Source organism: Hippichthys cyanospilos, chromosome 1 (assembly GCF_059441005.1).
Source record: "Hippichthys cyanospilos isolate Australia breed blue-spotted pipefish chromosome 1, RoL_Hcya_1.0, whole genome shotgun sequence".
NCBI lineage: Eukaryota > Metazoa > Chordata > Actinopteri > Syngnathiformes > Syngnathidae > Hippichthys > Hippichthys cyanospilos.
The window spans coordinates 6,915,517-6,932,945 of record NC_142369.1 but is presented as its reverse complement, the minus strand read 5'-3'; the positions used below and the strand labels follow the sequence as shown (position 1 = coordinate 6,932,945).

Here is a 17,429-nt window from a genome sequence, read left to right as displayed (position 1 = left end):
CTGTTTTTTTTTTCTCTCCCAGAAAATGAGTCAGCAGCGCTCCTTCAGTTTTTTTGTTTTGTTCATTATCGTGCACAAAACTTTGCACCCACCTGGTGAATATTTCTGTATTTTAAAGTTATCGCATACAATTACAAAAGAGCACTGTAGCGCCCCCCCCTGCAGAAAATCTGTATCGAACGTTTGAGTAACATCAAGCCCTCACTGATGTGCTACACCTCTGACATTAAAGGAAGTTGGTGAGTAAACAGACAAGATTAGTTAACGATAAACAGATATTGACATTTTTTTAATTGACAATTTTTGCCAGCATTTATTTTTTTCTCACGGCATTTTACATTTTTTATTGTTGTCACAAGATTCTACTCATGCAAAATATGTGCCTCTGCTCAATAAAACTGGGGAAACACTGGTTTATGTACATTAACATAATGTAGAGTAGCCAGATTTTAAAAAATCAACTAAAAGCAGTTTATATAAACTGGTGAAACAACCAAGTTAACTGTCCGATTGGTGAGATGGGGTGAGTTTCAAGAATCCCAAGTCCACATATGTGAGGAGTGTGAAAAGTACGTTTTCTCCGTGAGGACGATATCGTGCGTGCTTTGTAAACAGTTTGTTTTCTTCATCTGCAAACGTTGGCTGGCGATCATTTTGTCCAGCTGGACCATCTCCTGCTTCTGGTTGGCCATGCAACGCTTGATATTGACCAGCGGCGCACCGTCCGAAACGCTGCTGTTCCTCGCTTCCGTCTCCTGCTTCACTCGCTTCAGCTCCTCGTCCATTTCGGCCAGGACGCAGGCTTTCTCCGTCAGGCCCTCGCTGGCCTGCCGGTACTGTTCCTTCACCTGGCCCAGTTGAGCCTGAGCGTTGCGGTACTCCTGGATCAGGTGCGCCAGCTGGTTGTTGATGTACTTCTCCCGGCTGCGAACCTTCTCTAAGGTCTTCCCGATGTCCTCCTGAAGCTTCTCCAGGTAGCCTTTAGCCTCTTTGAAGGAGGACGAGATGCTGTCCCGATGCCGGTGCATCTGCTCCACGTGGATCCTCCAGTCCTTGTTGTCGTTTTTGACGGTGACCTTGAGCTGCGGGAGGACGCGCTCCACTTCCAGGTACCATTCCGCCGCGTCCACCATGGACTGCAGGATCTCGGTGTTGACGCAGGACATCTTGGCTTCGGGGTGAGCGCTTCGTAACTTCAGAGCCTCCAGGTTCAGGGTGTGCTCTTCCTCGTCGTCGGGCTCCTCGATCACCTCCTCCTCCACGTTCATTTCCAGGTCTTCCTCCACCAAAAGCGGTTCTACCGCGTCTTCGCTCGGATACGTCGGGCTCTTGAAGGAGAAGCCCTTCTTCTTGAGCGCCTCCTCAGCCAGCCTGTCCAACACGAAGCACACGTGCTCGCCCGAACCGGACAGGAGTTTGGAGGGCGGGAAGTCCACCCGGACGCCGAACGCTCGCAGCTCGGCCAGAATGTCCGACATGGTGGCGCTGAGTTCGCCGCACTCGGCGCGTTCGACGAACGGCCTCCCCGCCGCGTTGATGAGCCACGCCGCGATGATGGTGAACATGTAGAACTGCTCCCCCGGGTTGGATTCCAGGTAGGGACTGGACACAAAGTAATGCCTGGTCAGGTTCCTCATGTTGTGTTTTGCCAGGACTTCATCTTGGTAGTTTAAAATGTGCAGCTTGTCCAGCAGGCGCTCCATGGCCAGGAAGGCCTCGTAAGCTGCTCCGGGCCCGCGGTCATCCTCGTCGCCGCGGCGGTGGTGGGCCATGTGTGCACCCGGCGCACAATGGATCCACTTGGTTGATGTTGATCGAAGAGAAGAGAAAAGGCCTGTCATCTCTGTCGAGAAGCGGCAGGCCATCGCCTTGTTGCGATGTTTACAGAGCGGTTGTCGTCTCTGTGGAGAGGTGTGCCGCCGCGCCGCGGTGATGTCATCAAAGTGCTTGTCGTCTCTGTTCAGAAGTGTTGTGTGGGCTTCTGTTTATGATGTCATAGTGCTTGTTAGTGGGGCTTGTAGCGGCAGAATTCTGCTCGGTGGTGGGAAATTTCCAAGACAGAAACAGTTTTGGCTAGGTTGTATCGCAGATTTTTAATGATTTTTTTTGTTTGCGTGTTTTTAGTTCATTTCTGTTAGCCGTTACGCTAGCTGATGTGTATTCTCTGTTGATTCCTGCAGATTTAACACTTTAGGCGCTGAGGTTTTTTTTCTAAAAAATGTTCAGTTTTCATGTCACTCTTTCAAAAGTTTGTAGCTTGAATATGGTTAGCGATGAAGCGATACTGTAAATTTTGCTACTTTGCAGCCGAAAGGGTTAAAACTCTTTTAATGCCATGTGTTATCCGAAAAGCAGACCTCTAAAAGGCCAGTATATTTATCATTTTCACTCATCTGTCAAGGCCGACAGAATATTGTCAGCTATGTCTATGTATATATGGGGGGTATTGTATGAAAGATTGACTTCCATTCCTTACCTTGAATTATAGGTAATAACTATATTTTATGTGTGGAAACACTGCCATCCAATGGTCACAGTTATCACTACAGTGCTCAAATGGCTTATAAGCATGAGTCAAGGGTGTCAGCTACCCTCCATAAGAAAACATTAATTTAGGGATAATTTTATTATTATTTTAGAAAGATGTCCATGTTTTTGGATTTATAGCAATAGTTTTGCACAGTGGTGGTAAGTAACCAAGGACATAAACTATTAGCTTGGGTGATTTTTGGGTGATTCCCAATAGCCGTAATGCTAGCTTACTTGACTGATCCAGGCTTTGTATTCGCTGATAAGTCTCCAGATTTAACCCTTTAGTTTTTTTTAATTTAAATCCATTTTCATATTACTATCTCAAAAGGTTGTAGCTTGAATATGGGAAGCAATAAAGGCATACTGTAAAAGTTACTTTGTGGTGCCTGGGTTTTTGGATTTATAGAAGTTTTACAGTGGTACGAAGTAAGCAAGGGCTACGTCACATTAGTGTCAAGATTTGTTTTTTTGGTGCCTTTTATGTCCATTCCCATTAGCGCTTATTATTATAGCTTATGCGACTGATCCACACATAATTTGTCCTGATAAGGCCTGCAAATTAATTAGTTAGCATTTTTGGTCTTAAAGCAGAAAAGTTTTGCACAGTAGTGGGGGGAAAAAAAAACAAGGACAGCAGTAAAGTTTTGCACTCTGATAAGAAGTAACCAAGGACAGAAACTGTTGGCTAGACTATCAGAGTTTTAAGCGACTGTATCGAATGCGTTTAGCGCATTTCCATTAGCTGTTTTGCTAGCTGACGCGACTGACCCGCGCTCTGTATTCCCTGACGAATGTGGATTTAAGTCCTTAGCATTTTTCGAGAATTCACAGTCAGTAAACGCTTTCAGCAACCAAGTGCACTCGAGGCTCTTAGCCACTCAAGAAGAAAGGCAGTGCTATTGGGAGTGATTTATTCCAGGAGTGCTCTGTGCTTTCCGATGAGGACATTTTGATAGTTTTAATAGCAGAAACTGAAAAAACAGAAAAATGAATCAAATTTTACAAATCATCAAAACGAGGAAAAATAACAGGGGTATCTGTGCTTGGAAGTTTGACGGTGCCGTCACGTGAACATCCTTCCTGGAAGTCCCTATTTCCCATGTGCACTACATCACATGGGGCAAACCACTACAAAACAAAGGGCAGGCAGAAAAATATGTACAAAAACATGAAGCTGAGTCTAACTGCTCTGCTATCAAAAATTTTGGGACACACCTTCTCAAGTCATCAATTATTAATTAGCATTTCTTGTCGAAAGCTCTCAAAATCGTCCCTTTTTTTTCTTGTTCGTGTCCCAATACATGTGACTAGAACATCATAACACCGTTAGTGCAGCCACACAACGTGGAGATTTTTCCAAAAAGTGTCTACAGAGATATATGACGAGTGTATCAAAAATATCCATATTCATTGTATTCACTGCAATTGTATCAAAACGGCATGACATTATTCCCAGTCTGTCCCCGATAAAAACAGATTATTGAGTGGCAAATAAAATACATGTCAATAAAAGAAGTGCTTTGTCCAACTCATAGAAGCAGTGGCGGCCCCTGTCTGCTATCCTGAACATGATCACAAGCACTAGCCAACATTTACAACCTACATTCTTCTACAGTGGTACCTCTACTTATGAATGTTTATAGTTATGAAAAATTCAGCTTACAAAATGCTACTTCGGGAAAATATTCTTTCTTGTTAGGAATGAAAAGTCCTTTCTCTTGAATCGCTAGTTGAATGTCGCGTCTGACGTTAGCATCATTAGCACATCGTTAGCACATTAGCGACAAGGCTGTACGACACAACAAACAGGAAGTACTTCACATGACCTTAAACTTAGGTGCTCAAAATTGTCCAAAAATAAATTTTGTTGCTACTGTAGACTAATAGTTTATGCCCAGATGACTGGAAATGTGAAATAAAAACATCCATATAAAACGACCTAAACAAAGTTCTCTTCAATACACCAGTGCTTTTTACATAAGCGCCTGTACCTACGAAGGATTCACGTTAAGAAATGACTTCTGGAACAAATTAATTTGTAAGTAGAGGTACCACAATATTTGTTCCAGGAAATTGTTTGACTTTACACTAAGTGCATTCTGAGAAAGCTCTCAACTTCAAGTGGGTGCTCAATTTTTTTTTTTTTTGTCCAATTAGATTTCATCTTGTGTGTGTGGCGATGTCACTCCAATCTGGAGTGAGGCTTCAGAATCAGTGCTGGCTCTTTTTATTTCAATTAATTACACCGGGGAAACAGTTTTTGTTGACTTCAGATCGGCAGCTGTTTCTAACAATGGATGTGGAATCTCACTGTTTTCCAGTTGCGTTAAAAATTTTGCGCTATAGGACCTTCCCAATGAAAAATATGTATAATAAATGTGTATGTATATAAGTAAAACATTAAAGCTAACAAAAAGCAGGAAAAATAGAACTTAAGAGAAAGCGTAAGTGAAAAGCCAACACTAATTCTCTTTATTGCTACCATGCTAGCTTTCGTGCAGATATAACTGACCTATTGGGAGCTGCACACACCTTTCACCGCACCGTCTCAGTTGTGAATGCACAAACAAGTTGCCATGTAGCTTTAGATGAGTCCAATTGTAATCAGCTGGCAAGTCTTACGACAGCCAATCAATGGAATTTTGTTTATCTGGAAGGTTAGACGACAAGAAAAAAATTAGCTGGAATCAGCAGGCCAATGTTACTCTAAATGAGCATAACATTTGTACTTTCTTCCCACAATGATGTCAGCATTTTTTCAAACTGATCGTGAGCTGCATTTCTAATACTGTAAATATTTGATTCTTTTTTATTTTTTGTCTTCTTAGATAAATACAGATTTTCAGGATGTGGCACAGTTGCATGATTAGTTTTGATGGCTTCTATAATTGTGAGGTGACATTAAGGCCCGCCACTGCGAAAAGGTCACTTAAAAAAAAGAAAACAACACAAAAACAACAACAACAACAACACAGTTGCTGTGTAAAACACCCAAGTGAAACAAAGTGGACAATCAAATTTACACAATTTACATCAACCCTTTGCCACTGCGCGCTAGGCCTAATATAGGCCGATAGAGCAAAAAAAAAAAAAAAAAAATACTACACCTTCCCTCCGCGCTGCCGCCAACTTTCTTGTTAATACTCGGGGGGGGGGGGGGGGGGGGGGGGGGGTGTTCCCATGAGAAGAAGGGTGGAATTTATAGCTGCGATCCTTCGGAATAGGTTCTCATTCGAAATGGGTTCCCACCATAGTTTTGGGATGGGGAAGTGACGAGGCAAAGAGCGGGTGGGGGAGGGGGGAGAGGGGGTGTCCGAGGAAGAGGAAGGCGGAGTGAAATCCCTGTGCTGGCGAGAGCCGTCGCCATGGCAGCAATCAGCTGCTCAGGTAACTGTGGAGTTCTCTGGAGTTGACACTCAGGACCACACCTGAATGGTTGCCTAGCAACAAGAGGAAGGGTCAGGAGTTTTGAGATGGCTGGGCGGTGACATCATGGACTCAAGAAAATCATCAAATTACTTGGTCATTTATTTTAGAACTTAACGTGACCGAAATACTGTAAGTAGAATCATTTTTACGTTTTATTTGCATGACTTAACATTTTGACGATGACGTTGCCATTAACTGGTCTCTACCGCCACCTAATGTCTTGAGGTAAAACACGAGTCAACAAAGAATTTTCTCTTTTATGACAATTTGACAGCCGCTCAATGGAATGTGGCAAAAATCACAGGAAAATCAATGCAATAAATACTATTGAAATGCATCTCAAAAACTGTAATTACAATGGTTTTATATGGTCCAAAATTTGGACAATGATTATTTTTGTATAAAAAAATCTCACACCTCCAGCTGCAATCACAGAGATATGTCAGAATCATTGCATTTTGAAATTTTACATGTTTTAATCATCTGCTGCTCCAGTCACAGTTTGGTGCTTTGCATTGATGTGGTAGGCTAAATGTGAACCGCCTCCCATATCAATCTAATTTTATCAATTTTTCAAAAGTTAAATTTGCTGTTCATCAATGCGCTTCCATTTACACATCTTCCTTCTGCCCTCCCACCCACAACAGGAGCCTATCGCATTATGACAAATACAATGACAGCCAATCGGTGTCCATCAGTGAGCAGGGGTTCTCAAAAGGGGGTACGGGTACCCCTAGGGTTACTTGAAGGGACTCCAGGGGGTACTCGAGATTTTAAATAAAACTAACAAACATGCAAATACCTTTTTAATATTAAAATTAATAATGAAATGTTTCAGGAAAATATCAGTTCATAAAACAGATTTATGTCAGTAGGTTATTCGGTTTTATTATTTTAACATGCCAGATTCTCCCTCATACGAGAATGATTTGACCCAACTTTTCACGTGCCACCTCTCGTTTCCTGTCAAGTTAATGATTTCTTTTTGTGAACACATTTCGACTAGGATCCCAAAAGAGGACACTTTAAGTTGAATATTTTTCTGTGGACAAATATTTCTTAATAATTATTTGTCTTTGAGAAAAGGTCTGACATTTTATTTGGATTTTTTTTGTGGACAAATATTGACTAATAATGAAGTTATTTCTTCTTAATAACAAATCTGATCAAAAAAGGACACTTTATGTTGATTATTTTTTGTGGACCAATACAAATGATGTTTAAAAGGTTTGAAAGATGAATAAATCAGACACTGATGGCATGTTTTAAAAAATGCTTTGCATTGATGAAGTACTTGGCCAAAACCATATTTCAAAGGGGGTACATCCCTGAAAAAAGGTTGAGAACCACTGCACTTGAGTGTGCGATTGACCTTCGACTGTCATGAATGAATCTGCGATTTTGTCACTCATTATTATGAAGATTTTTTTTTTGCCCAACCCAACACACATCTTAGAATCTATGCACTTAAAAATAACTTAACATTGCGTGACAATTGTAAACGCTAACGTTACGATCCGGTCAAGATTTGATGACTAACATGAAAACGTAAAGAATGTCAAAAAAAAAAAAAGTACCTTGGCATGTGTTTTAGTGGCACGGTGTTTAGTAGCAGTGGTTAGTGGTGGTCCGTATAAGGGAGCGGAAGGTGGGGCTCCCTCCCGCATTACCTAGCGTCTGCGAGTCCAGGTCGTCGTCGATGAACTCCTCGCCCTGAATGATGTGCTGCGTGTCCTCGCTGTGATTGACCGGACTGGTCATCTCCTGCTCCTTCTCGTTGTGCATCTGGGCGTAAACGCTGCGGCTGCCCGGCAGCTTCCTGAAAAACAGCGGGGGATAGACCTCCTCAGTCCTGAGCCAAGGACTGCAGGATTTTTGGGGGGGCTTTTGTAAGAGGGGGCTCTCTTTTTCCATTTTTCTTTCATTCAAGTGACTTTTTCGGTGACGGGGCTGCGAGCAAGGAGGTGCTGCCGGTGGGTGAAAACAAGACATGCAGTCAAGCGATGTACCGGGTCAACGCTGGGTCGCAACGACGAGGCGCGCTAAAGCGAGAAGCCCTTGTCCATGCTGAACTTGACAGAAAATCAAAAAACATTGCGCCCTATTTGTGCTTTCTCTGGGTGAAGCGCACACACACTGAATGGATGAAGTGTTTTTGGGAGGTTGGCAAAGTTAAGATAAGGTCAGGAAAATTGGCGAGTGGGTCTTTGCACATGATTTTTTTTTTTATTTTTGTTTTGCAATGATCTTGCATTATACAATGCTTTAGAAACGTTCTTGTTTCAAGTGTCAGTTTTATAACATCCTAAATTATGTCTTGTTGAAATCAGGCATAAAAGAAAACTATTGAGTGAAATGCAAAAGTGAAAAATTTCATTATTTCTGAAACAGTTTTTTTTTTGCAGAATGACTACCAGGCTTTAAGATTTTTGATTAAAAAAATTGTAATTTTACTTTCTTTGTTCTTTCTACTTAAACTGTTATCAATAAAAAAATTAAAATGAACTGTTTAGTTATATTTTGTTTGTTTGTGTATATATATATATATATATATATTTATTGTGTTAAGGTGAAAAATATAAACAAATACAATTAAAAAAAATAAATGAAAAATATATTTTTAAAATAAATGAATAAATAAATATAAACTAAATCAACAGAAATCACCATCATCCTCATTAAGTGATCCACATAAGCAGAGCCAGCCCATGCATGCATGGAGATGCAAGCAAATTTGGATTTTGGAGCCCTCTATTTCTGCTGATCATATTAATACAAACGTGTTGCAGCTCTGACTCTGTTGTTAATAGTTAGCTATACATAGAAAAATATTTATCCATAGATTTCACTTTTTTATTTTGAAATACGCCAGGCTTAGGCTTGGGCCAGCTCTGCAGCTAAGGAGCATACGATTAGCTCTCTGACAGGACACCTACCTCTTGAACTTGTAGAGAATGAAGGAGGCCGTGGCCGCGACGCTGATGAGGAAAATAACGGCGACGGCCCAAACGCCAGGACCTCCAGCAGCTCCATGACCTGATGACAACATAAAAACAAAAAGGACTTGACAAAAGCTTGAATCAAACCTTCAAACATTTCCCAACGGAAGTTGCAGGACATCTTAAGGTACAATCCAGGGGAACAATCTAGAAAGTAGAGGTGAAGTCTCTAAAAGGCTGGTGAACGCTTAGAGAAGCCAGGATTGAATGACAACATTCAGCCACCCTCGGACAACATGCAAAGATGCCCCCAGGGGGCAGTATTATAAAAACATACAATGGAGATACAAGAATACAAATATATATATGTGTGTGTTTTATATATATATAAATATATATATATATACACACACACACGCACATTGTCCTGTGAGTATAGTTAGGTCGCCTGTGTACATGTTGCTCCACCATTTGTGTTTAAATATTCCTTACTGCTTATGCCATTCTTTAACCTGTCTATCAGATTTTGTATTATTTGTTAGTGACCTTTCTTCAGGCAAATCTGTGTGGCTGTAATTGTCAAGTCGCAATAAACAGCTTGAAGACGCAGTTGTATCTCTCCCTATCCCTCAGAAGTAATACAACTTGAAAATAACCCCAAATCTCTCAGCATTCACGCAATGAAGCCAAGTGCGATATGAGGGATTGTTAGGAAACCAGGGTGGGGAAAAAAAAGGTAAAATTGGAAGTTCTCCAAGAGGAAAGCAGTAAAAGTAATGATGAACGCACCAATTTCTGTTGTGACTGTGGACTCAACAGCATTTACACCTAACCCTTTGAAAATAAACCAATAATTTGCCATTTAAAAAAAACAAAAAAAAATGTTGCATAGATTTAAGCAGAGATAAACCCAGTACCTGCGTTTGGGTCCGCTGGCAGCACAAGAACCTGGAGACCCCCTCGCACCACAAAGCTGACGTTGTGGTCTTTGAAAGCTTGCATGATGGCTGGAATACGCTGCGGACCACAAAATACAACCCTTAAAAGTGAAATACAACTGAACTGTACTTGGATTCTTTTGCATGCGCTTGAAAGACCAAACGTTAAGACGTTCACCTTATCGGGAAAGGCGTTTCTCTTTGCAGGCGCGCTCTCCATGGGGAGGACGTAGAGGTCGGCAGAAGTGGGCAGGCCCGCCTTCACTACAGTCACCAGGGACTCCTGGGGGACACCTGTAACCTGAGGGGATAATTATACACCAAGAAACTAAATCAATTTACATGAAAACAGATAATCAAATAATGGCAGATAATGACATTCAAACTTCCGCTAACAAAAAAGTTGCCCAAATTTTGCCTATTTTTTTGCTCAGTATTGTATTGTAAAATTGTCAAATGTTCTGCTTGTAATTCATGTCTTTATCTTCATTTTAGTACAAGGAGACCAGAAAAATAGGTTTTATTCATTGTATTTTTTTAAAATCAATAGTCTGATAAATTGTTTAAGATAATTTTATCCAGAAAAATATTGGACATTTTGGTGGGGCCCTAATTTCAAGTTTCTAACTGATCCATTGGCCAATATTAGCTTTTAAAAAGTTTTTTTTCCCCTGAATGTTTTTGTTGAAATTCCATATAACCACATTGCAGCACGAGATAAAGAAAATAACATTCAAACATCTCCTTCCCTCAAAAAAAAAAGAAAATACAAAAAAGGTGACCACATTTTGCCCATTTTTCTCTCTGTGATAAATTTATACACAACGTAAAACGTAGAGTACAATTTTCAAATCTTCTGCTTGTAATTTTTCCGTATTATAGTATTAAAGCACCAAGTATTGGAATGTTTTTTTCTGGTGGGGCCCTAATTTCAAGTGTCCTTTACCTTGGCCAGTATTTTGGTGACCACCTGACCCACGTCCTCTCGCCACTCCGGAATGTTGGGATTGTAGCGGTCCAGGTGCCTGCTGAAGCTCAGAGGGATGACGTGGAAGGTTTCTGCCAGGGCAGGACACATGTTTGTCCCCAAAAATGTCTCTTGCGGCTCAACACTGTGACAGACTAAATAAAAAGAAAGAAGCCATTTTACCAAAGACGCGAACCACCCGGGTATCCTGCACCATGGATCTCCCGTTGGACGCCTGGACGCTGACGGAAATCTCTCCTTCCTCCGGGAAGCTGGTCAGCATGCTGTTGTGCAGAGTCAACTTGGGCTGCGCGGAAGTGACACGTGACGTTAGTTACCGCAAAATGTTGATGATCGCTTCCACGGAGCGTTTACCTGCAGGCTGTCTCCGATCCACCAGTAGAAGACGGTCATGTTGGCCTCGGCGGGAAGAACCACGGCCGTCAGATTGACCTGGTGGTTTCTCCCGGCGATGGGGATCACTTCCAGGTGCACTTCTTGCAGAGGGGCTACGTGCGGGACATGAACATTTAAAAACGAAGAATGGGTTTCATTCGGAGTATAATGCACCTTTGTGTCACTAGAGGTCGCCAGAGCGCACGGTTTACGAATGCCGCCCTAACCTGTGACCTGGATGTACATGCTGGCCTCGTCGTGACCCGCCGAGTTCTCCGCCTGCACGGAAACTTTGTAGACACCCGGCTTCTCATAGCGGTGCTGGATGGGTTCATCCGTCACCGTCAGGTTTTGGTATATGGCCCGAAAGCCGTCGCCCAGGTCCACCTGGTACTTGGTGGTGCTTGTGTCACCCTGGGCGAGGATCAGTGGCATTAAGGTCAAACATCTGAAATAGCTACAGCACTTGGGCACTTCTTAAATTGGCGTTTTTTTCCCTTTTTCCTTCCCATCTGATGATACATTTACAAAACAAACAGTGATTTTAACCTTATTTGGGAGTATGCAGTATTGCAGGCATATTTTAAATACTTATAATTATGATGTGAGATTGTCTTAATATACACGCAGCCGTGTTACTTAATAAATAATCCCTCAAATATGGCTACGAGTACCCCTAGGGGTGCATGATTATCTTGTGTTTTCTGCAGATATCAGCAAATCTAATGCTTTGTAATGCTGTGACGGCAACAGTGAATTTGTCTTTTAAAATGGAGAGTAAATCAATTGGAACATGAAGTGACTTATTGCTAAATTGTATTATAGTGACTCTGTAAGTCAATTTCACCCTGATCTGGTATTGCCAGAAAACAAACAAACAAAAAAAACATACTAAAAACATACTAAAAACATACTATATTAATAACATAACTGCTTTAAATTCTGGAATGACTCTCGGAGGGATTTAGATCAAATGTAGAAGAAGAAATGTAGAAATTGTAGGGAGAAAAGTGGTTCACACTACCTCCTCCTGGTGGACTATGAATGTGACGTCATCACCCGGGGCTACAGCCAGCATCTGCCCTTTGATGCCCACTTGCAGTCCTCTAGGGGGCAGCAGAGGGCAATTGCTTTGCTTGGCACTTTGCGCCTTGTTCAGGCCTCCCTCACACACATTGGACACCACCTTGCGGTACCTGGAAAAAAAAAGAAAAGGATGAGTGTATCAGTTCAAAGAGTTTCTCTTTCTGAAAATGAGTTACTATAACAATTTTTAGCAATAAGTTGCTTTATGTTTCAATTCATTTGCTTTCAATTTGAAAATTAAAAAAAGTATCGTTCCTGTCACAGCTTCCAAAACCATTACATTATGTTAGAAATTTCATGTAACTGCCTTCACGTATCTCCATTTGATATATTTTCATTTTATTTTGTAATGTTATTAAAAAAAGTTTTGATTATCAATCCAGATGACTTATGTAGCACATCTATATTAGATTTTTATTATTGATCATCCTTTCTATGTTGTATTAAATTAGATTAAATGTTGTGTAATTTTGGAATGGGCAAAGACAAGGAATACAAGAATAAAAATATGTATTTCAAAGTTTTGCACCGACCCCGTGCTTGACTCGAAGGTTCGACCCGGGTGGCAGTCGTCCGGCGGCGAGTCCGGGTGGTGCCAAAAGTTGGCAAAGCATCGTCCGTTTTCGGCCTGGGATCGCTCAAAACCATAGTCGCTGTCCACGCCAACAAAAAGAAAAATGAAGATTTCTGTCGTCATGGTTACTTCCACTCTCTTGGAGCTCACCAGTTGAAGTCCTGCTCGGTGCACTGGCAGGTTTTGGTCCCGAGCGCCGAGGTGTAACTCTTCCCTTTGACGCAGAACGCATTGTCCTTCCTCTTCCGGAAAGTCCGTTCCTGGCCCATGATGCAATTTTCACCCTGTGAAGAACCCAAGAGAAGTAAGTAGGTTTTTACTTACTCATAATGTGGCCTGTCTCTGTGTGTGTGTGTGTGTGTGTGTGTGTGTGTGTGTGTGTGTGTGTGTGTGTGTTACCCGCAGGTCTGTGAGCTGCCAGGACTCGTAATCGTCCTCTGTACACTGTCGAGGGAAAGACTGCCGGAAGTCCACTTTGACCAGTTCCCAGTCGGACCTGTAGCTGATGTGGCCAAACACGCTGGACACAAAAAAGCACAAAGACCGCTCAATCTAAAAAATAAATTCTCACTAGGGTCGTGGGTCATGCTGGCGCCTATCTCATCTGGCAGTAGGCGGGGTAAACCCTGAACTGGTTGCCAGCCAATCACAGGGGACACAGAAGAACAAACCTTCACACTCCTAAACGGGCAATTTGGAGTGTCCAATATACCAATCATCCATGTTTTTAGGATTGTGGGAGGAAACCGGAGTACCTGAACAAAACTCTTCTGGGCATGGGGAGAACATGCAAACTCCACACAGAAAGGCTGAAGTTGCCTGACGTCCCTTCAGAGCATCCACCAGCTCAGAGTCTGCACCACGATTGTGAAATCTGACTTTTTTTTTTTCTAGTACGCTGTTCGTCAGGTGCTGGTTTACTTCTATCTGCACTCATTCTTTTTGTTGTATTTTTCTGTTTTTGTCCTTACACATACAATTAACAGCATGTCTGTGGTTCTTCAGTTACACTGCAATTAAAACATAACAGTCATATAAGTGTAACACGAAAACAAAGCCATTTTCATTATCCCACATTTCATTAACATTTGTCTAAATTTCACTACAAGTAAAACAAAGTATTGCTGACGTTGAATTTACTAAACAAACTTATTTAATTGGGGAATTGAAAAAACGTCTATCTGGCCAAGAGCCAATCAGAGAAAAAGGCAAATTGAGCGCAGACCATTGGTGTCTTGATAGCTTCCGTCAGAGCTTACAAAGTGCCCACCTCTGCTGTTGTCCATGTAACACTCATCCGGCACACCTGATTCAAGTAACCATGATTTTTATCAGACTTTTGCAAAACTTTCTTATTAAGGCGGACATTTTAACTATACGTGTTTTCACAAAATCTTATGCTACGGAAAATGAAACTCGAGATATTGATATAATCTCATTTTATAGTCGATTGCCTTTCAAGTAATATATAATACACTGAGGTAGCTCAAAATTTGATGAGGTTATTTAGGTTTTAGCACATTCATCTTACAATGGTGACCACCGTCGACTAATCCCTTGATTTCATACGCTTTTTTCCAATAACACATTTTGGAAGAAGAAAAAAAACCCTCAAAATGAATCTGAATGACATATGCCAAATTTTGTAACAACACACACATACAGTACACATTTTTAACTAAAATAAACGTCTTTGCTAATACTGCTCAGGCCGATCCGATGTCAAGATCCGATGTCAAGACAACCTCCACACCTCACCGCATTTCATCACGGTCAGGTGTGTAAATTCGTGATGTGGAAAATCCGAGAGTAAAAGTGAGTCTTGGAGAGTGTATCTGTGACCTTCCCGGCGCATTAAAGCCGAGGGGCTTAATGTGACCTTATCTGCGGTCGGCTCGAGAGGAGATGTGACAGGTCGCACTCCAGCTCACTTACTGATGGCGGAGATTGGGAAGAACGAGCAAGTGCAGGGAATTTCTGCTTCGGTGGATGCTCATCGGCGACATTTGTGGCAAAGAAGTGTTTCGTAAAGATCCCTCATCTCATATTATGTTACATACAATACCGCAGAGTGCTCCTTTGTGTTAAAAAAATACTGGAGAAATCTTACATGGCCTTTTTTATGATATCTGGAACGAATTAGTGGACTTGCCATTCATCTAAATGGGGAAAATTGACTTGATTCAGATAGTAAAAGTGAGTCTATTATGTTACAAATAAAAAAAAAAAATCCCCAAATAAAGTTGAGCTGTTACAATTAGGCTTGACGGTTCTTACCAATGGTTAAAAATATCTTCAACCTTGTCTAAGATAAAGGGTAGTAAATTTACTTTGCCCTTTTCATCAGGAAAAAGTTAGTATTTAGTCAGTTAATTTGATCTTTAATTTTTCATGTACAATTGTCACTTTTAAAAACACATTTCGACACTTTCTATCTACTGAAAATGATATAATGTGCTCAAAGCTCAGGTAACGACCATGGAAGCACTTTTGATTTTGTTCTTAGGCGTTTTTTGTAAATGGTCCTGTCCCACAAACAGTATGTTTGACACCCCTGCTCTAAAGGGTTCATTTAAAGTATTCAAATGTGCCCGAGCTTCCAAATACAAAGAAACCTCGGGAGGTTGGATGGGACAAAAGCTTTGGCGGGGAAAAGATGGCGAGAAATTGGATGCCACGCTCTTCGGCAGCTGGAGCCAAAATTGACGGGATGAGAGATTGTAGTCTGTGTGTGTGTGTGTGTGTGTGTGAGAGAGCCTCCACGGTCACTCGTAACAAGCAATCGGATTGAGAAGGCAAGAGGGGAAAGTGATCGTCTGGAGGTTGAAGCGAAAGAAGTCAAACTTCATTTTCCGCTCCGGATGATAATTAGTCATCAGTCTGAAGCTGCTGATCCATTATGCATGGATCCCAGCACCAGAAGACCCGTCTATCCGCCCGTCCGTTTTCTCCCGGGCTTGTCCTTATGAGGTCGCGGGTGAGCTGGAGCCCATCCCAGCTGACTTTGGGGTAGGATCATTCGCACTGGCGTTCGTCCCAATTTGAAGCGGCGGGAGGAACGTGGTACTCACGTCATCACCAAGGTCTCGTCCCCCGGCTCGCTCAAGAGTCCGTCGACGAAGACGGAGGTGCTGGTGAAGTTGTGGACGGTCCACGTGCGTCCCTCGTCGATACTGAACCTGCGTGGAGAGTTGAATTCATTCCCTGACCGCGCTCATAACTCACTCGGAAAGAAAATCTCTTTTTGACATTACCCCAAACAAAACTTGGAGCAAAAACCTTTTTTTTTTCCATCTAAAGTGAGGATAAAACTGCATATAAAATATAAAATGTCTTTTTGAAATGTCTTTTTCAGTCAACTAAAATGATCAAACTTTTTTTTTTTTTTTAGTTTTATGAGGTATTTCTTATGGAAAATAGCATTAAGATTTTGTTGCTTTATGTATGAAATGTGGTATGGAAAAATAAAGTTGCATTGTCTTGCCGGTAGCATAAATACAGAAATACGGACTAATTAGTTCTTTTAATATTTTTTACTTTGTTTCAATGGGTATTGTGCTGTTCATTCTGGTGTGGAAACATTCGCCACAAGATGGCAGTATAATACAAGCATTGACATGAAGTCTGCTCTAACCACAAAATAAAAAAAAACGCTAAAACGTTTTGGGAGTTCTTTCTTATGGAAAGCAGCACTTCATATTGTGTTGCTTTATATATAAATTGTGGTTGTGTAAAAATAAATCGGCCTTGTCTTCCCAATAACTTGAATACAGAAAAAACCCCAAAACTAACCAGTTCCTTACGTAAATGTTTTTAAACTTTGTTTCAATGCAATGGACAATATGTTGTTTGGCCACCAGGAAGCAGTATAATATATAGAAATGAAGTCCTTTCCATCCACGTGAAAAAAAACACAACCCCAAAAAAGTTTTATGAGGTATTTCCTATGGAAAACAGCACTCTATATTATATTGTTTTGATTATGAAATGTGTTATACATATATACACACTCTCTCTCTCTCTCTCTCACTCTCGCTCTCTATTTATCGTATATGCAGTATGTATATACATGTATGAATATGTATGTATTTATTTGTATAGATATATACACATGTAGTACATGTATATATAAGTATAATTGTGGTGTGTTTTCACAAAATCAGGCTTATGATGCCTTGTCTAGCAAACAGGATAAATATTGAAATATGTAGTTCAAGGCTTTTTACTTTGTTTCAATGGGCATTGTGCTGTTCATTCTGGTGTGCAAATATTGGCCACAAGATGGCAGTATAATCCAGGCAAAGAAACGAAGTCTTCCGTCACACCAAAAAGAATAACAATACAAAGATTTGTGAGGTATTTCTTATGGAAATGAGGTATTTCTTATGGAAAACAGAACTCTGTTGTTACCCTCATAGAAATATAAACTCTTTTCTCAGTATTATTATGAATCAAGGATGCTTACTTGAGTATCTTGAGAGGAATCGAGGTATCTTTGATGGCCACAATCACCCCGCCGTGGTCCAGGTACAGGATGTGATGCTCTTCCTCAAAAACCTTGAAAAGAG

At 41.2% G+C, this 17,429-nt stretch overlaps 1 protein-coding gene and 1 pseudogene across 4 annotated transcripts in view; both read right to left on the bottom strand.

The window, feature by feature from the left end:
- Nucleotides 1–365: 365 nt before the first annotated feature.
- On the bottom strand, nucleotides 366–5,701 carry LOC148428859 (intraflagellar transport protein 57 homolog pseudogene; annotated as a pseudogene).
- The window catches only part of sorcs2 (sortilin-related VPS10 domain containing receptor 2), a 115,202-nt gene continuing 103,470 nt past the window's right edge, over nucleotides 5,698–17,429 (bottom strand). For 2 of the 4 annotated variants that reach the window (XM_088415193.1, XM_088415167.1), the window contains 16 exons: nucleotides 17,327–17,418; nucleotides 15,933–16,040; nucleotides 13,261–13,381; nucleotides 13,012–13,145; nucleotides 12,821–12,940; nucleotides 12,226–12,397; nucleotides 11,429–11,615; nucleotides 11,181–11,314; nucleotides 10,989–11,112; nucleotides 10,785–10,897; nucleotides 10,017–10,139; nucleotides 9,818–9,917; nucleotides 9,690–9,734; nucleotides 8,898–8,997; nucleotides 7,539–7,780; nucleotides 5,698–5,972 (listed from right to left, as the gene is read on the bottom strand). In XM_088415193.1, the coding sequence (XP_088271319.1) occupies nucleotides 7,567–7,780; nucleotides 8,898–8,997; nucleotides 9,690–9,734; nucleotides 9,818–9,917; nucleotides 10,017–10,139; nucleotides 10,785–10,897; nucleotides 10,989–11,112; nucleotides 11,181–11,314; nucleotides 11,429–11,615; nucleotides 12,226–12,397; nucleotides 12,821–12,940; nucleotides 13,012–13,145; nucleotides 13,261–13,381; nucleotides 15,933–16,040; nucleotides 17,327–17,418 (1,887 nt within the window). In that variant the 3' untranslated portion in view covers nucleotides 5,698–5,972; nucleotides 7,539–7,566. The remainder of the gene's footprint in view (nucleotides 5,973–7,538; nucleotides 7,781–8,897; nucleotides 8,998–9,689; nucleotides 9,735–9,817; nucleotides 9,918–10,016; nucleotides 10,140–10,784; nucleotides 10,898–10,988; nucleotides 11,113–11,180; nucleotides 11,315–11,428; nucleotides 11,616–12,225; nucleotides 12,398–12,820; nucleotides 12,941–13,011; nucleotides 13,146–13,260; nucleotides 13,382–15,932; nucleotides 16,041–17,326; nucleotides 17,419–17,429) is intronic. The other 2 variants (XM_088415175.1, XM_088415184.1) reach the window with 2 other exon arrangements.